Genomic DNA, 20,833 nt, shown 5'->3' with positions numbered 1-20,833 from the left:
TTCATCCAGCTCTATACCTTGTTATCTTAGATTCTCCAGCGTCTGCAGTTCCTACTATCACTGGAACAATATTAATCCCAAATACCTGCACTTGGCATTTTAAGTGCTGTGTTGCAAGAGTATCTGCCTCCTCCACCCTCTCAGGCAGCACATTCTGTATTTCTACCATCCTACAGGTGAAAAGCATTTCCTTCTCCTTTCTCATTGCCTTCTTTCCTGCCTTCATCATTCGAGGCAAAGAGTATAAAAATTGGCATGTCATATCGCAGTTGTATTGAACTTTAGTTAGGCGAATTTGGAATATTGCACACAGTACTGGTCGCCACACAACCAGATGGATGTGAAGCCTTTGGAGAGGGTACAGTAGAGTTTAGCAGGATGATGCCTGGTTTGGGGGGGTATTAGGTCAGAGGTTGAGGGGTGACCTGGTAGAAGTTTACAAAATTATGAGAGGCACAGATAGAATGGATTGTCAGATTCTTTTACCGAGCATAGAAATGTCAATTACTAGGGGATACTGGTTTAAGGTAAAAAGGGATAAGTTTAAAGGAGATGTGTGAGGGAAGTTTTTTTTGAAACAGAGGGTGATAAATTCTTGGAATGTGTTGCCACAGGAGGTGGTAGAAGCAGGTACAATTGCAACATTTACGAGGCATCTTGACAGGTACATGAATAGGGAATTGAAGGATACAGTCTGCATAGAAGCAAAATGCTTTTAGTTTAGAAAAGTGTCATATGTTGGCGCAGGCTTGGAGGGCCAAAGGGCCTGTTCCTGTATTGTACTGTTCTTGTTTTTTGTTCGTTCACAGTAGAGAAACTTCAATTGGTTCTGATCCCAGTCAGGTCTTCTTTAAATGTGCCCTATAATCTTCTAATCTTGGGCCTTTCTGAACTAAAATAAATCCTTGGTTAGTCTATAATAAAAGCAAGCTAATGTAATTCAATAAGCAATTTCCTATTAATGCTCTGGAGAACCCTGTTTTCTGTTACATTCATTTTAGGTCACTGTTATGAAGGACTGTCTAACCTAATTATATATAAAAAACCCTGTACAAAAGTAACCAACCCATATGCCAATATTTTAAAATCCAACTCTAAAAATGATACCAGTCACACATCTTGTATCACATTATATTCTTGGCTAGTTTCCTCTCGGTAAATCCACATTATAGCTCTTTAAGGCTTTAAAATCTTTCATCTGATAATGCATTAAAATCAGAACACAGCAGTCCTGTGTACTAAATTGACTTTCTTCTTCATCTATTGAATTGTGCTAATTTCAGATAAAAAAATTGTTTAAACCAAAATGCAAACAGACAGTTAAGTCATTTTTAAAGTACATTTTATGATCAATTTTCTGATTATTAAGGCCACTTTCTAATCTTTACGATGCAGTGTTTTTCCATGGAGATTAGTTTTGGCACCCATTGTCTCTGACCAGACAAGCATCAGTGGGTTCCTAGTGGTACATTCATTATAAATAGTTTTTAGTGGTACTGTTCCAGTACAGGCGTAACACTGGCATCTACCTGACAATGTAGAAAATTTAAGACAGAAAGTAACATATGAAAGATAGAATTTAGGGGAGTTGTGCTGTTTGGAAACCATGTGGGACGCGGTATTTAGAACCCAAAGATGCTTGTGAGAGTACAAGCAGGACTAACACACATAATAGCTGAACAGTGTATTTTTTCCGCTGTCGATTCCACGTAATTTCCTACTATATATTTAGGGTTCGTTAACTCGGTTGGCTGGTTGGCTAGGAAACTTTATGATGGAGTAACAGAATCCGTATCTTTGAGCTAGAAGCTTTGGATTAGAGTCGCATGACCTGCTGTCATTGGAAGGCATTCATAAAGTGGTAAGCAGGTTGATTATAAGCTTACAAATTCTTCTAACAACAGCATGCAGTAACAGCAGTAAAGTATCCTAGTCAGCCATCCTATAAAAGGCAATGCCAACCCATTGTATCACTTTGTCTGTAAGCACGGATCAGTTCAATGAAAGCCCATGGGTCAACCCTCAAAAAAAAAAGGATGAATGAAAAGACAGACATGCAGCTCAGTTGGATATATACAGAATAATACAGAATTATGTAAATAGCACAGGTACAGACTCTACACAAACAGTGTCAGTTCATGGAGGCCAACCTCCTTGCTTTGTGAAATATGGCGAATTACAGTTAATAAATTATTGATTCGAGATTACATTTAGCATGTCTAGCTTTAAAATAAATTAGGGTCTTGTAAAATTAAAATGGGTACCATTTAGATGAAATATAACCAGTCAAGCCAGGTTTCAATCATAAATCTGTCATAAATATGCTGCTCCTCTTGCCTCGACCTCGATTAGGTCTAATCGGGGAAGGTCCCAGATGGTTTGCCTGCCCCATTGCCAAATGACATGTACAGTGCCAAGTGTACAATCAATGCTCAGTTAAGCACCTCATGCTGTTGCTGCAAGTGTTAAAGTAATGATGAGGGGGCAGAGCTCACCATGTGGACAACATGGCAATCAAATGAACAGTACTTGTGAGACACTTGTTTAAAGACACTGAAGTGCTGAGAGCCAATCCCCTTCTTTCTGGCCATATCCCCCCTACCTTGAAATTCTCTTCCTGCTGTCAAACATTTACTAAGCTCTTGGATATTGCATCAATACCAGCTACCACTTCCATGGTGTGTTGCCGTTCAATTATGCTCTCTGATGGGCTGGCAGCTCTGAGTGTGCGTGACTTGTAACCCTTCTCAGTCCTTAGTGCCGGGGAAGACTGGCTGCTGCCTGAGGGACACGTTATTTGATGGGCCTTCTTTAAAACAGGTGCTTGGGTTTCTCACTTCTCTCCAACCAGCAGGTAAGATCCCAGGAGCATCCAAAAAAATTAACCTCTTAGTTTCTATCAACCCCTCCTTTTTCCAATAACTGTGATTTTCCGGGCTTATATGGGAAATGAAACACCCGTTTTAAGGCACAATTCATACAGAACAGAAAGCTAGCCACCAGGATACATGAACATCAACTAGCCACAGAAAGACATGACCCCCTATCACTAGTATCCTTACATACAGATGAGGAAGGACATCACTTTGATTGGGACAACACATCCATCCTAGGATAAGCCAAACAGAGACACGCATGAGAATTCCTAGAAGCATGGCATTCCAACCGGAACTCCATCAACAAGCACATTGATTTGGAGCCCATCTACCACCGTCTGAGAAAAAGAACAGGAAATGACATCACCAACACAGGAAATGACATCACCAGCCCAAGGAAACCTAAATAAATAAATAGAAAGAAAGCAGAACATAACACCAGCACATCGCCGGAGGCTCACTAATAATGTTACCTAGAATGGCGACGAAACGTCCGAAAACGAACCTTGCAGCTCAGCGAGCAAACTTACATCCAGAATCTCAACCTGAGCTACAAATCTTCTCAAAACTTGCTAGGACAGTAGTGCCTTGTTACTGTGCTTTCGCTCAAATCATGGTTATAGCTGGCTGAATTGGGCAAAGTGTAGTATATATTAAACAGTATCGTTGCTGCAGTGACTATTTTTATTCCTTTTTCAAACTTGGAAATGAATTACTAAGTATTAAAATTCTTTGCTCTGGTTTAACAGCATTTTATGAAGGTTTTTGGTCAGCTCCTAAATACACTGGATCCCCTGAACACAGCAAATAATAGAAAATCAGGAGGGTTCAAACAGACTGCATTAAAAGGAACCTGCAGATTTTGTTCCAATGTATGAATGGGGAAAATTGTGGGTCCCTTTCCTGATAAGTGCTGCAATCAACAAATATTTTAAAATTTTGGCAAACTTCTGGCAATCCAGTGTATGAGGGTCAGGAAAGTTTCCCCATTAATCTTTCTTCCCGTTTTCTGACATTTCAGGATCTTCATTAAAAAAAAACTGCAGTTGTTTCCCTCGTGATAACATTGGAAAACTATCTTAAAGAAAGGTCTCACTTCTTTTCAAACTGTATTGAAGAAACAAATTCATCCTCCTTTTTCCTTCCAGTTATTTCTGTTTATTTCAGTAATTTATCTCAGCCAGGACATATATCTAGAGCTAGGCAGAATCTGCCAGCTGTAGACATTTGTTTCGTTCTTTCTTTGCAAATTTTGAATTACTTCATTGAACTAGTTTTTGAAATCAATCACCACTTTTCAATTGGTTTGCTACTATTTTGTAACAAACATCAAGATGATGAGAATGCAGCTTGTCAAATTGCTCCTGAAAACGTGAGTGTATCCATAGATTTTCTGACCAAAGCATATTATAACTTGGGTAATTTTCATTATGTGAGTAAAAATGTACCCAATGATTAACTACACAAACGAAAGACAATATTGCATGATTCTTCTTTGAAAAATATATCTTCTAATAGTCTACACTGTTCCCATCACAGACTTGGCTGGCAACAGCTATTGGTATGATGGCAAAAAATCATCAGTATGACCCGAATGGTGTAACATTGTGCCCTAGAGAGTATCTTTGCCAATTGCGGCAGTTTAAGTATTGTATTGTCTACAAAATCTTAATTCTGCTTTTGTCCAAATCTAAATACTCCACATGGAACACAAATACGGTAGGTAGTGTTATTCCATAATGTTCTTCCATCACCTAATATTGGTGTTAGTGAGAATGAAAGAAGAAAGTTCTTGAACACGGAAACGATTTGTCAGGGAAAATCAATGCGTAGACCTCAAGAACCTTCAAAAGCAAGATTGTACCTTTGGCTTGTCCATCTCCCCCATGTCATTATTCAGATAGGTTATGCAGGACATAGCAAACAACATGGAGACAGAGTCCAACAAACACAAGGCGACTTCTCCTCAGTGATCGAGGCGTGGGAACTTCATCTTCAGTAGGTCAATTGTCTGCTCAATCATTGCCCTTCAGGATGCACAGACACAAGTTTGGGAGTTCTGCATTAGGGTCATTAGCTGTGGCTTCTGGAAGTACCCCTTGTAATCCATGAGCCAGCCTTGGACATGATGCGAGAGGAACAAACATTTACAGCACTTTGGAATGTGCAGAATGTAAACAACACAACTATTCCGTGGAAGGCAGACACACACCTACAGGAATAATCACTTATGATCTTACACAAGCTGAACACAGAAGGATTTAAATCCCTTCGTGTTCAGGAATCTGGCTGGATGATGCCAGGAGCTCAGAGCACCACATGAGTGTAACCAATTGCCCTTGGACATGATAAAACCATCAAAGTATGCAAATCCCACAGCTCTCTGGATTCATGGTAAACTGCATAAATTTATGTAGTTTCCGAGAAAGGGTACCAGTGAATTCATCATGAACTAGTTGGTGACTGATTGGGAGATGTCACACAACTTCCCAGTAGTACTTTGAAAGGAACTGGTTGTGAAGGGGTAAATTCTGTTGTGATGTTTATTGCCACTGGCATATGGTGCATTCCAAGCCGTGTTTTTGCAGATGGCAAATGCCCACTTTTTCACCCATCTGCCTGCCTTAAACAGCAATTACGTGGTGAATTATTTTCTCCACCTCTCTTGGGCAGACTCACTGCTCTGGAAAGGCTATATTTCTTAGACAGTCATGCTCCCACAATACATTGGTCTGGTTAATACCTGTTCTGATTTAGTTTGCTAATGAAGTAGTGGCCTGAATATGCTGCATTCCTTGTGCCTCGTTAGGGTTATTGTTCAAACATATATTTGGAATCAGTCTGTTAATGATGTAGTTTCTGTCAAAAGCATGAAGCAGCATGGACCTACCAATGCCCAGAAAAGAAATCGATCCCACGAGGTACCTCCCTCATATATAGAGTCAGGTCTTTGAAGATATATTTCATTTGCTTACTGCTAACAAGATTTCAGAATCTGCAACTGTAATTCCAGTGAAACGGAGTAAGACAAATTCTTTAATCTGTTGTCAGAAACGTAAATTTTGACTTCCCATGCAATTGAGTTCCACCCTCCACATTTCTACCCATGCAGAACTAGGACATTCTGTCTTGAATATTCATATTATTTACAGAATGACTTATTAATATGTGAAAGGTGATCTAAAATTACTTGTTCTTGCCAGATTTTTTGCTCAGTCCTTGTAATACATATTTCATGATCAAAATAAGCGACCTGCTATCAGTGTGGGTGCAAGTTGCTGTCCAGCTTGCCTTGGCCCTCCAAATGTTTTAATATCCTTGTATCTTACCAAGAGACTCAGCATTGAGACACATGGAACAGAAAGATGTTGTGTGGTACTTACATGAAAAATTCCCACTAAACATGACAGAAAATTAGTGTTTGGCTATTCCAGTGTAAGTTTTTTGTTTAGTAATTAAAATTTATTACAGAACTGATTTAAACAACCTCTCAGGCACTGAAAATTAACCATTTGTTGTCGAGTCTCATTTGTTCATTTTAATTTTTGGTTTCAATTTTAAAATAGTTTAAAGTAATTTGCTTCTCATTTGTCACTTAATCCTTTCTTTCTTTACTTCTCTATGTTTTGCTTTCTGTACATGATTTTACAATGAGTTAACTTTCCTAAAAGACACTTCCTGGTTCATGCCTCGGCAAAGATTACGCAGTCTGGCTATTTAAGGGAGATATGTAGTTGCTCGCTCTGTTTACACAAATCCCACCAGATTCCTTGTACAGGAATTTGCTGTGAATCAGGGGGATTTCTGATAACTCAGACTTCAGTGCAAAGGCTGAGACTATAGGCTACTGCAACTGTATTAAATAATTAGTGCCATCCATTTACCATGACATGAATAGATGCAACCAAAGATTGCAGAAGTTGTTTAAAAAAAATGTTGTCAATACGCTTGTTGATTGCTTTAAAATGACCTGTCCTCATTCACAGAAGGATTCAACTCATCCTTGCCCACCTTTTTACAGCATTCTTATTTTCCATCACTTCAATTCACATCAGTCCTATGCTTTTCCAAGTTTATGTTGGCACATTTTCTCAAATTCACTGAACCAATCCTAATTTGCTCTTGCAGTATAGCTCCAACTCATATCTTGTACTGCTTCAGTTGGAGGTTGAATGTACATTGTGAATGGGAATTCCAATCTTGGAAAACTACTAGAATGTCACACATTCCCACCTGCGTACATGCATTGTGTTCCCTTAGGGAACAGCAAAACTACACAGCTATTTTGGAGAAGCAGTAAAGAAAATTTTGGAAAGCAGAACAGCATAGCTAGCTTTTGGAGATTTTCTCATAACTCCTGTCACTATTTCAGGACAATTTTAAGAAATTACTCAGTTGGCTGACTGCTAACTCTAGCACGTGAATTTACTTCTGATAGGACACTAATTCAAATCACTTGACTACGAAAGTGTAACATACTGTGGTATTTAGAAACAAATAATTCAGTTGCAAGCATTCCTTGGGCAGTTTGATCTGTATACCCTGTCATGATGTATGAACCTGAGATCATTAGGAGTCGGCAATTCTGCCCTTGAAAGAACTCAGCAGTTAGATAATGGTTGATTTACCTGCCTTTACTTGCATCTGTAGGTAAAATTATCAAACAAAAATCTAGCCATCTGTGGTTTGGAACAGGAATCACAACCATTGGCTGGGAAGGTGATGGGATAAGGAGCTCCAAATTTCTGTTACCTTTGTGGAAAAAGTGCTGCTAATTTTGTTCCTGAACAGCCTAGCTCTAACTTTAAAATGATGTTTCTATGTTGGTGATTACTTTTTTCATGCCCTTTAGATACTTTAGTCTTCTATTATCAAGGCGATACATGCACAGACTACACAACTTGATCTTAAAATTTAACTGGCTAAACTCCAATATCACTCTGGTGATTCTGCAATGCATCGTACCACAAGTAATCTAATTCTTCCCAATTATGGTGCCCTAACAAAAAGGTAACATTTAAAAAGGGATTTTACAGAACTGGAGCTGAACTTGCTTCCAATAATATTCAAGCCCCTTAAAAAAAACTCACATTTCATTAGCGTTTTAAAATTTGTCAGTTTAATGATTTATGTACTTTGACTCTCAAACTTACTTGATGTCCTACAGCTATAGTTTCTCGCCATTTCGAAAATACTGATTTTTTTTTCATGAGCCCAAAGTAGTAAACCTGATACTTATACCGATCAAATTTCATTTGCCATACCTCTCCCCTTCTGCAGTGTCCTTTTGTAACTTCTTGCATCCACCTGCACAGTCTTTCTTAATTTTATACAATCTGAAAACTCAGTTTTACAACTTTTGATGCAGTCATTCAAATAATTAACAAATACAATCAAGAGTTGAGGTGGAAATGATTGCTGTTACAGAGTAGTTTGTAATTCTGACCACTGTCCATCCTTAAAGATACACAGGGCCAAAATAATTTGTAAAGCAAATAAAACCTAAATCCCATATATGAACAGAATGGTCTTCTATAATATACCATATCCCTGTTGTAGGAACATGAGTCAATTTGTTTCGTTCTTCTTGCTCCAAGTAGGCTCACTGTAATGAATAGGTTATTATCAAGTATCCTGTATAAACAATAAGTCAATTTAATGATTAACAGCTTGGTGGAAATCATCTGATGCATTCAACTGCTGGCATTTTTAATTTATTGCATTAATATGAATTGTCTTCTCACCAGCTAATCAGAATTAAATTACAAATGGATAAATGTGAACCCATAATAACATACTACTCCAAAGTTTGCTTCAGTTTAAACAGTATCTAGCAATGTTAGTTTACTGGCTGTTTTAGAACCTTCAGTACAACAGTGTGAAAACAATGTATCCGACTGCTAATATCGACTTAACTACAAGTAGATGCAAGACAACTGTAATTCTGTTGAAAATGAACAAAGAAAATATGGCTGATGGTAATAATACAAACAATGCAGTTAAAACCCTTAGGTTGCTAAGATAAGTTTGCTTTGCAAAATTTTGTAAAATTTGGATAATGTCATATGTGCAATAATTTCACTCAATGCCTGTAAAAGTAAAATAGGTTCATAAGTTTGGAACCAGTTGGGAATCACTGGACAATGGATATCATGGAAGGTACTTACAGAGGAAACTGTGACTTATCTGAATAATAAAGACAATATTCTAAGTAAGATAATAAAACCAATCTTTATTAAATGTTATGTAAAGTACTGAAGCAGTTTAGAAGATAGTAAACTTCAGAACACTGTTTAGGTAAAAGCTTCGATATATTAAAGATTAATTTTGAAAAATTATGTACATAATAATTGTGTAGGTTAATGTTTGGTTTGGGGAATACTAAAATTATCACCTCAATGACTGTTCACTGTGAACATACAATCGTTAAACAAAATTAACAAGAAAAATGTAAACACTTGCAAGATAACTTGTGTTCCATTAATGTATAGGTTTTTCAGTGATTATCAACACTGCATTTTAAACTTTTACTTGCCCATGATATATCAAATGTAATTGTTTCAACAGAATCTTAACATGTTTTTTCTGAATCAAATTAGTAGCAGGATGCAAACTAATGCAAAGTTAGCATAGTCAGCAAAACAAACATGAACATCTAAATTAGAACCATCATTAGGCCATTTGTCTCCTTGAGCCAATTCTGTCTGTCATTCAATAAGATCATTGCTGATCTTATTGTAGCCTCAACTTCACATTCTCGCCTATCTCAGTAGCCTTTGACTTTTATTAGATTTTTGAAACTGAAGCAGAATATTGTATTAGTTGCAATAGCCCTTAGGTTCCTGACATTGAAAATTGATGTTTATTTTAAATGCTAGCAAGTCCTGTGCTGTTCCACTCATGATCAGATTGAGTATAGACAGGTTATCCACATCTTTTCTATTTTCTCAAAACTGGAATCAGCTTTGGAGCAGGACATTCACTATAAATCCACTGATCTTTAAGACTTTGAAAGATTCATTTGACTCCTGAAGAAAAAAAAAATGATGGGCTTTCTTAGTAGCCTGAAATATAGGATTTCAATATTCCTTCCATGTTATTCAGTTCACATTTTGCGAAACACTGAATTTGCCAAGGGTGGAAAAAAAAAGGACAATCTCATTCACAGTCATTTTCACCACAGGCATATTGCAGTCTAATTTATACTGTTTACATCATCAAGGAACTCTTAATTACTTTTTAATACAGATTGGTGAGTAACAGCATTCCTAAGAAGAGTCACACTAGACTTTTAGAATATTAACTCTGTTCCTCTCCCCACAGATGCTGTCAGATCTGCAGATTCTTGCTCTGCATTTCAGATTCCAGCAGTCACTGCACTTTGTTTTCATTTGTATAGCAAACTCATTTATGTTTTTCAGGAAAACAAATCCAAAACAAGAGATGCTTTTTTTCCAAGCAGAATGCTAACATATTTTGGTCCACATTTTGAAAACATCTGGAATTAATTTAATTCCAATGTTCTGACAGGGATAGGCCATATTTCTTTCTCTTATTCAAACCCCTTAAGCCTAGGTTATGTGAATAAAAATAATTAGGACTTAAGAAAACAATGACCAAAAATACATTGGACTGTTTAATGTATTATTTGAAAATGATGAGCTTTATAGTAAAATATTTTAACTCATAATACATCGTATGACATTAGATACCCCCATGTTGGATTCACTTTCAATGCTTATGCTATTGTCAAGCAATTGTTGTTCAAATAAAACTAACAATTCTAACTTACGTAAGAGATGATTAATATCTCAATTTATATTGTAATCATCAGAGCAGCATTCAATAATTTGATTTTTGAATTTTATGTAATATATCCTCCGTATTGTAATTTCACAATAGACTGCACAGGGAAACATTTTTCATATAGCCACCTAGCTCAATTATGCTACATATCAAACATTTTTAAGAGGATCGTGTTACTTTTTGATTAATATAATTCAAAGTATTACTTACAGTGACCTGATGTGGGCAATCATTGGAACACAATCCACTGAGAACTGGGAAAGGAAATGAAACAATTATTGTTAACTTTGTTTTCAGGACATACACATGATAAATCATTTGAATAAATAAATCTTGATTTAAGTACATATACAGAACCATTAGACCATAAGACGTAGGAGCAGAAATTAGGCCATTCAGCCCATCGAATTTGCTCTGCCATTCAATCATGTCCTAAGTTCCTTAACCCCATTCTCCTGCTTTCTCCCTGTAAACCTTGATCCCCTTGACAATCAAGAACCTATCTATCTCTGTCTTAAACATACTTAATGACCTGTTCTCCACAGACTTCTGTGGCAGTGAATTGCATAGATTCACCATTCTGGCTCCGCATCTCCCATCTAAAAGGTCTTCCCTTAACTCTAAGGCTGTGCCCTTGGGTCCTAGACTCTCTGACCATCTTTCCAATATCCACTCTGTCCAGGTCATTCAGTATTCCATAAGTTTCAATTAGATCCACCCTAATCCTCCTAAACTCCATTGAGTATAGACCCAGAGTCCTCAAACGTTCATCATTTATTAAGCTTTACATTCCTGGGATGATTCTCATAAATATCCTCTGAGCCTTCTCCAGGGCCAGTACATCCTTCCTGAGACATGGGACCCCAATCTGCGTACAGTACTCCAAATGTGGTCTGAACAGAACCTTTTAGAGCTGTGAAAATACATCCCTGCTTTTATATTCAAGTCCTCTCAAAATAAAACCCAAGTTACATTTGCCTTTTTAACTACTGACTCAACCTGCATGTTTACTGATAGCTAATCCTGGACAAGAATTCCCAAGTCTCTTCGGGCCTCAAACTTCTAAATTTTCTTGCCACTTAGAAAATAGTCTATTCTTCGAACCAAAGTGCAAGATCTCACACCTTTCCACGATGTACTCCATCTGTCACTTCTTTGCCCACTCTCCTAATCCGTCCAAGTCCTTCTGCATCTTCCCTGCCACTACCTGTCCCTCTACCTATCTTTGTACCATCTGAAAGCTTAGCCAGAATGCCCTCAGTTCCTTCATCTAGATCATTAATGTCTAAAGGTTTTAGAATAGATTTGTAGCTCGGGTCATGGATGTTGTGGTTACCCAGCATTGTAATGAATCGTCTGCGGAAAAACAGTGAACCAGCTTGGCAACCCAACCAACCACAAGATCATTAATGTACAAAATGAAAAGTTGTGGTTCCAAGATTGACCCTTGCGGAACACAACTAGTCACCGGCTGCAATCCTGAGCAAGACCCTTTTAACCCCACTCTCTGCTTTCTGCTAGACAGCCAATCTTCTATCCATGCTAGCACCTTGCCTCTAACACAATGGGCCCTTATCTTACTCAGCAGCCTCCGGTGTGGCACCTTGGCAAAGGCCGTCTTGAAGTCCAGATAAATAACATCCATTGCCTCTCCTTGGCCTAACTTGTTTGATACTTCCTCAAAGAATTCCAACCTCAGCTTGATGAAGCCATGCTGACTTTTCCCAATTTACTATGCACTTCCAAGTATTCAGAAATCTTATCCATGATCAAGGTTAGCCTATCCGGCCTGTAATTTTCTGTCTTTTGCCTTACTCCCTTTTTAAACAGGGGTGTCATGTTAGCGATTTTCCAGTTCTCTGGGACCCTCCTTGACTCTAGTGGTCCACGAAAGATCACCACTAATGCCTTGATTATCTCTTCAACTATCTCCTTAAGAATTCTGGAGTCTAGCCCATCTGGTCCAAAATTATTTATCCATCTTCAGGCCATTCAATTTTTCTAGGACGTTCTCCTTGGTGATAGTCACCATACTCATTGTAGCCCCTTGACTCTCAAAATTTTAGGGATATTTCTCACATCTTCCACTGTGAAGGCTAGTACGAAGTGATTATTCAGTTCCTCAGCCATTTCTTTGTTCCTTTCTACTATCTCTCCAGCATCATTTTCCAGCAGTCCAATGATCACTTTTGCCTCTCTTTTGTTCTTTAGATATCTGAAGAAACTCTTAAAATCCTCCTTTATATTACTGGCTAGCTTACCCTCATATTTAATCTTGTCCCTCCTTATTTTTTTGGTTGTCTTCTGTTGGTCTTTGTAAGCTTCCTAATCTGCTGGCTTCCCAATGCCCTTCGCCACATCATATGCTTTCTCTTTTGCTTTTATGCTATCCTTGACTTCCCTAGTCAGGCATGGTTGCATCATCTCCCTGTCTATGCTTCTTGTTTCTCGAGATAAATGTTTGCTGTGTTTCCTGAATTATTCCTAGGCACTCCTTCCATTGTTGTTGCACTGTTTTTCCCTTCTAGGCTCCTCTCAATTCTGCCCAGATCCTCCCTCATGCCTCTGTAGTTGCCTTTTATTCAGCTGTAAAAGGACTACGCCCTCATTCTAATTCTAGAAAGCTTGGAAACATGAAAATGCAATATCATCATGATAATTCCACAAGCAATTTCAATCTTAAGTGAGGCCACAACACTTTAAGAGTGGAAATGGATGATACAAAACTATAAAAATATGTAAACAATAGGGTTTTCTAGGCAGAGGGTGCCAACTAGTGTAACACTAATTTTGAGAACCTTTTCTGTATTTACTGTAACAGCATCAATCGTCTATTTAGTTTTGCAGCAAGTTGGTTCTTAAACGTAGAATATTCATCATCCTGGTATCAATACAGATTCTTTCAATTGAACATCTACATTGTAATTACTGAAGTACATGGTGCAAACTTAAAACACAGATGCTACCACACATATTCATCGTGAATGTTTCAGTCTCAAGACCATTAAACTGATAACCTGACGGACAAAATGCTGTGAACAATGACGTTTAGTTGCAGATTAGTAGGCAATTAATAAAAAAGAAATTTTTGAAATGCCATACATGGTAAATATATTCTTCAAGTTTAAAAGAAGTCATCCCTTAAAGTTTTGAATAAATTAATTTACTGTTCTCATTAAGTTTGCATTGGAGGAAGCTATGGCAACAGAAATGATACTGACCAACGCACATGGAAATTATGAACATGACGAATTGCAGGTTGCGATCCATAAAGGCAATCTGTGTTCAGGCATATGTTGTATATCATCAAGAGTAGGAACAATTCAAACCTAAAAGCTGCATAGCACGACAACCATGTTGTGGAACAGATTGCTACACATCACAATTATTCGAAGCTGTAGAACATGAAAATTTGATGACATTCTTCAAAGAACATTTGTAAGGAAACAACTGTTCAGTTAAGGTATATAATTTTAGAAAATCAATCAAGCTCGGTTTCTGAATAATGAACTCTGATTTGTGAGTATATGAAATAGGAAAAGCAGACCATTTGGACCCTTGATCCTGCCCCATCATTTAACATGATCATGTTTGATCTGTTTGTGCTTTGAATTCCACACTTCTATCTACCCTTGATAACTTTTTGATCCCTTGTCTATGACTGTGTACCTCCGCTGCAATAATTTTTAATAACCTTTTTTCTACTGCTTCCTGGGGTAGAGTTCTAAAGATGCACAACCCTCAGAGAAAAAAATATTGCATATCTGTCCTAAAAGGGCTGCTAAATTTAGAGTAGTGCCCTCTAGTACTAGACTGAACTGACCCACAAGAGGAAACAACCTCTTCAAGTTCAACTTCTCAAAGCCATTCAGAATTTTATTCACTTCAATCAAGACACTGCTTACTCTTCTAAACTCCAAAGGAAACAAACTGAGCCTGTCTAACTCATCCTTATAAGATATTCTTCTCATTCTAGTTTTCTATTTTATTGATTTCTGCAAACAAATGTGAAAAGCCATCCAGTAATGGTTACTAGAAAGAGATCTAATTCATGCTCCACTTCAACAGTAATTAAAATAATCAAGTTTAATTAAATTACCAAAAGAAAAGCAAAAAAATGTATCTTGTTTAATTTCAATCTAACTCAATCATAAATTATGTTAATTATTGTCTAACAGAATGTCAAATATTTAAGGACAATGTACTGATGCCCTGAATTTAGTCTAACTCTCCAAGTCAGAAACCAGGCACATTTGAGTTAGATGCTTGACAGAAACTCTGCCCAATCTTATGCCCCATTTACTTCCATACAACACGTTTTAGGGAGTAGACTGGGTACCTCAACGAAAAGCACTTCATTCCCATGAGTTGCGTTAAGTTAAAATCAATGCTCATGACATTTGGAATAACACTAATGATGACAGATTAACTTCGATTCTAAAGATAAAAGGCATTCATTTTTTCATCCTAGCGGCACCAAGCATATTTGAAAATGAGCTGCCAGTCTGATGAAGTGATAGCTCAGGGCTAAACATACACACAATCACACGTGACTAAAAGAGATAAAAAGAATCTGACAACTAACAGACCAGGTCAAAGCTTTCTAGTCTTGGCTCATTTTGTTGTAATGACAGTGGACATTAAAGTGAGAGGTTGAGGCTCCATATATATCTCAATCCTGAATGACGATGCAACGCAGCATGATTATAAAATATAGGGATGGATCTTTTGTAACTATTTTCATCCATTATTGCCAAGTGGTGATCCATCTCAATAACCTACTAAGGTGCTGACCATTGCAAAAGTCAGTTCTCAGGTGATTTTCACTTACTTAGCATGATATCAAGAAATTGCTCAACACAGAAAAGCGACAGGTCCTGTCAAGATCCCAGCTCAAGTGCTGAAGAATCTGCTCTATAAACAGCGGAACTGTACCGGTTGTGGCTTCCTCTACATTGGGGAAACCAAGCGGAGGCTTGGGGACCGCTTTGCAGAGCACCTCCGCTTGGTTCGCAATAAACAACTGCACCTCCCAGTCGCGAACCATTTTAACTCCCCGTCCCATTCCTTAGACGACGTGTCCAACATGGGCCTCCTGCAGTGCCATAATTCCAAAGGTTGCAGGAACAGCAACTCATATTCCGCTTCGGAACCCTGCAGCCCAATGGTATCAATGTGGACTTCACAAGCTTCAAAATCTCCCTTTCCCTCACTCCATCCCAAAACCAGCCCAGCTCGCCCACTCCCCCCACTGCATCCCAAAACCAGCCCAGCTCGTCCCCGCCACCCTAACCTGTTCTTCCTCTCACCTATCCCCTCCTCCCACCTCAAGCCACACCTCCAATTCCCACCTACTAACCTCATCCCACCTCCTTGACCTGTCCGTCCTCCCCGGACTGAACTATCCCCTCCCCACCTCCCCATCTATACTCTCCTCTCCACCTATCTTCTCCTCTATCCATCTTCGGTCTGCCTCCCCCTCTCTCCCTATTTATTTCAGAACCCTCTCCCCATTCCCCCTCTCTGATGAAGGGTCTAGGCCCGAAACGTCAGCTTTTGTGCTCCTGAGATGCTGCTTGGCCTACTGTGTTCATCAAGCTTCACACTTTTATCTTGAACACCTAGCTAAGCTGTTCTAGTACAGCTAGAATACTGGCATCTACTTCAGAAAGTGGAAAAATTGCTCAGGTATATTCTGTCCAAAGGCCTACCTACTCTGACCAAATCAGCTTACTCTAAGGAACCAGTATAGTAATAGAAAGGGCTGTCAGCAATGCTGTTAAACAGAACTTGCCAGATCTGGTTACATTCTGTTGAATATATAGCACCAAAATGGGCCATTTGGTTCAAGCTGGTCGTGCTGGTGATTTGCTTCCTGGCCACATATTTAATAGTAATTTGAGGGAAGTACTCAAGAGGTTGTATTTTCTTCTGTTAAACGTATTTCAAAATGTGTAAAGTTAACCTTAAAAGGGGATTGAAATTTAAAAAAATCTCTCAGCTTTCATGATAATAAAGTGTGAAGCTGGATGAACACAGCAGGCCAAGCAGCATCTCAGGAGCACAAAAGCTGACGTTTCGGGCCTCGACCCTTCATCAGAGGGGGGATGGGGAGAGGGTTTTGGAATAAATAGGGAGAGAGGGGGAGGCGGACCGAAGATGGAGAGAAAAGAAGATAGGTGGAGAGAAGAGTATAGGTGGGGAGGTAGGGAGGGGATAGATCAGTCCAGGGAAGATGGACAGGTCAAGGAGGTGGGATGAGGTTAGTAGGTAGGAAATGGAGGTGCGGCTTGGGGTGGGAGGAAGGTAGGGATGAGAGGAAGAACAGGTTAGGGAGGCAGAGACAGGCTGGACTGGTTTTGGGATGCAGTGGGGGGAGGGGATGAACTGGGCTAGTTTTGGGAAGCGGTGGGGGAAGGGGAGATTTTGAAGCTGGTGAAGTCCACCATTGGGCTGCAGGATTCCCAAGCTGAATATGAGTTGTTGTTCTTGCAACCTTCGGGTGGCATCATTGTGGCACTGCAGGAGGCCCATGATGGACATATCGTCTAAGGAATGGGAGGGGGAGTTAAAGTGGTTCGCGACTGGGAGGTGCAGTTGTTTATTGCGAACCGAGCGGGGTGTTCTGCAAAGCGGTCCCCAAGCCTCCGCTTGGTTTCCCCAATGTAGAAGAAGCCACACCGGGTACAATAGATACAGTATACCACACTGGCAGACATGCAGGTGAACATCTGCTTGACATGGAAGGTCATCTTGCGGCCTGGGATAGGGGTGAGGGAGGTGGTGTGGGGGCAAGTGTAGCACTTCCTGCAGTTGCAGGGGATGGTGACGGGTGTGGTGGGATCGGAGGGGAGTGTGGAGCGAACAAGGGAGTCACAGAGAGAGTGGTCTGTCCGGAAGGCAGACAAGGGTGGGGTTGGAAAAATGTCTTGGGTGGTGGGGTCGGATTGTAGATGGCGGAAGTGTCGGAGGATGATGCGTTGTATCTGGAGGTTGGTGGGGTGGTGTGTGAGAACGTGGGGGATCCTCTTGGGGCGGTTGTGGCGGGGGTGGGTGTGAGGGATGTGTTATGGGAAATGCGGGAGACACGGTCAAGGGCGTTCTCAACCACTGTGGGGGGAAAGTTGTGGTCCTTGAAGAACTTGGACATCTGGGATGTGCGGGAGTGGAATGCCTCATCCTGGGAGCAGATGCGGCGGAGGCAGAGGAATTGGGAGTAGGGGATGGAATTTTTAAAGGAGGGTGGGTGGGAGGAGGTGTATTCTCAGTAGCTGTGGGAGTCGGTGGGCTTGAAATGGACATCAGTTTCTAGCTGGTTACCTGAGATGGAGACTGAGAGGTCCAGGAAGGTGAGGGATGTGTTGGAGATGGTCCAGGTGAACTTGAGGTTGGGGTGGAAGGTGTTGGTGAAGTGATTGAACTTGTTGAGCTCCTCTGGGGAGCAAGAGGCGGCGCTGATACAGTCATCAATGTAACGGAGGAAGAGGTGGGGTTTGGGGCCTGTGTAGGTGCGAAAGAGGGACTGTTCCACGTAACCTAAGGAGGCAGGCATAGCTTGGGCCCATGCGGGTACCCATGGCCACCCCCTTTGTCTGTAGGAAGTGGAAGGAATCGAAAGAGAAGTTATTGGGGGTGAGGACGAGCTCGGCTAGGCAGATTAGGATGTCGGTGGAGGGGAACTGGTCGGGCCTGCGGGACAGGAAGAAGCGGAGGGCCTTGAGGCCATCTGCATGAGGAATACAGGTGTATAGGGACTGGACGTCCATGGTGAAAATGAGGTGTTCGGGGCCAGGGAATTGGAAGTTCTGGAGGAGGTGGAGGTCGTAGGTGGTGCCACGGACGTAGGTAGGGAGTTCCTGGACCAAACGGGAGAAAATGGAGTCCAGATAGGTGGAGATGAGTTCGGTGGGGCAGGAACAGGCTGAGACAATAGGTCGACCAGGGCAGGCAGGTTTATGGATTTTGGGAAGGAGATAGAAACGGGCCGTGCAGGGTTGGGGAACAATGAGGTTGGAGGCTGTGGTTGGGAGGTCCCCTGAGGTGATGAGGTCATGGATGGTATTGGAGATGATGGTTTGGTGCTCGGGGGTGGGGTCATGATCAAGGGTGTGGTAGGAGGTGGTGTCAGAGAGTTGGCATCTCACTGACTGAGGACGAACGGTCAGTCCTAAGCAAGGGGCTCACCTTTGTCCCCCTACAACCACACATCAACGAATACCAGTCACGTTTGGACATTGAGCAGTTTTTCCGCCACCTTTGCCTCCACGCTTACTTCTTCAACTGGGAGCCTAACCCTCCTCCACTGACCCCTTCACTTGCCTCCAACACAAGTCCTCCTCCTGGACACCACCCCCAGGCCTCCTACCCTCCCTCGACCTCTTCATCTCCAACTGCCGTCGAGACATTAACCGCCTCCACCTCTCACCCACTCCAACCTCTCCCCCGCAGAACGGACAGCCCTCCGGTCCAACCCCAACCTCACCGTCAAACCTGCAGACAAGGGAGGCGCAGTGGTAGTACGGCGCACTGACCTCTACATTGCCGAGGTCAAATGCCAACTCTCCGACACCTCCTCCTACCGCCCCCTTTACACATTTTGAAATATGTTTAACAGAAGCAAATACAACTTCTTGAGTACTTCCCTCAAATTACTATTAAGGATGTGGACAGGAAGGAAATCACATTAAAACAGATCCATAAAGAAAATTCATGGGCTTGGAGCAGATTTAATGTGGGTGGTGATAATTAACTAGAAATTTGATGTGATGTGAATTCAAATGAATTTGCTGAACTGACTCCTGTAGGGAAAATGCCTGCATTAATTCTGTCATTGCATTTTAACCTCAAAACAATTAGTTTAATATTTTGCCCCTTCAGATTAATGCAACAGATTTTAAAAACGTGCACAGAGGATGACAGTTGTATTGGTGCGGCTGTATTTCTTGTCTATTCCTAGTCATCCGGACGGAATTTAGAGTTAATCATGCGATTCTGGGAGTGGAGGTATATACAGACCACACTACGTAGTTTCTCTTCATTGAAGAATAGGCTTGAATCAGTTGGATTTTTATGAAAAATTATTAGATTTCATGCTTACTTTTGGTGCTATCTTGGAAACGAACTTAATTCAACTTCACAATTGCCACCTCATATACTAATTTACTATCACGCCATAAAATTATCATAGCATATCTTATCCAAATGTGATTGTTGTAGAACATTTACAAATGTTATAGCACTAATTAATTCAAATGAAAATTCTTATTTTTATTATGATATGGAAAATAATAACTTCAATTTAATGCTACATTTTGAGATTCCAGATCGTTTTAACCAAGGGATGAGACTGCAGAATTGAAACAGCACTTACTTATGACAATGCCGAAAAAGCTGTAAAGTTACCACTGAAAATAGATTTCTAATTTGAACAAGTAAATACAAGGAGATTTTCAGAAACATATCTTAGGCAGAGATTCCCAAAGTGGGGTCACAAATTGAGATGTTGAGCTCCAAGTTCAGAGGGGGCAACAGTTACTCTGGAAATGCAGTCAAATTTATAACAGCTGTGTTCCTATCCAACAATCTTCACCAGCTTTCTCAGTTCTCACTGAGGAGTCACAACCATTTTTGAAATCACCAAATGGGGTCACGGTGGGGAAAAAAATTTGGAAAAGTTGTTGTAACTACTAAGCTTGCACAATTTACATAATAAACAAACATTTTCAAAGGGATTGGTATCTATTTTGTAAAGATTATTTTAGTTAAGCACAATATAAGACTTTTCAATTATTCACAATTAAGCACCAAAGTGCAGTTTAGGCGACAGACAGACTACTCAATGTCCTCTGGATGTCAAAAGGTTAGATAGCTAGCTAATTTGAATTTGGTCGCTATTGCAATCTAGTAAAATACAGTAGCCAATTTGTTCTTGGCAACGTCCCAGAAACAAGATAATAATGATTACACCATCCATTTTTGTGATGTTGGTTGACGGATAAATATTGGCCTGGACATTGGAAATTATTCCAGTGCTCTTTGAAATTGTGTTGTGGTGTAACTTATAACATGAGAAGGCAGATGGGGCTTAGTTTTACATCTTGTTCAAAGTTGGCACTTGCAACAATGTAGCATTGTACAGAATGTCAGATTCA

The 20,833-nt window shown here is 40.2% G+C and overlaps 1 protein-coding gene across 2 annotated transcripts in view; it reads right to left on the bottom strand.

Annotated features, from left to right (window-relative positions):
* Positions 1 to 20,833, bottom strand: part of itfg1 (integrin alpha FG-GAP repeat containing 1) — a 257,780-nt gene that overhangs the window by 35,211 nt on the left and 201,736 nt on the right. For both annotated transcript variants that reach the window (XM_059651685.1, XM_059651684.1), the window contains exon 12: positions 10,893 to 10,936. In XM_059651685.1, coding sequence (XP_059507668.1) covers positions 10,893 to 10,936 — 44 coding nt within the window. The remainder of the gene's footprint in view (positions 1 to 10,892; positions 10,937 to 20,833) is intronic.

Source organism: Stegostoma tigrinum, chromosome 16 (assembly GCF_030684315.1).
Source record: "Stegostoma tigrinum isolate sSteTig4 chromosome 16, sSteTig4.hap1, whole genome shotgun sequence".
Classification (NCBI taxonomy): Eukaryota; Metazoa; Chordata; class Chondrichthyes; order Orectolobiformes; family Stegostomatidae; genus Stegostoma; species Stegostoma tigrinum.
The sequence above is the reverse complement of the archived record's forward strand: the minus strand, read 5'-3'. Positions and strand labels throughout refer to the sequence as shown.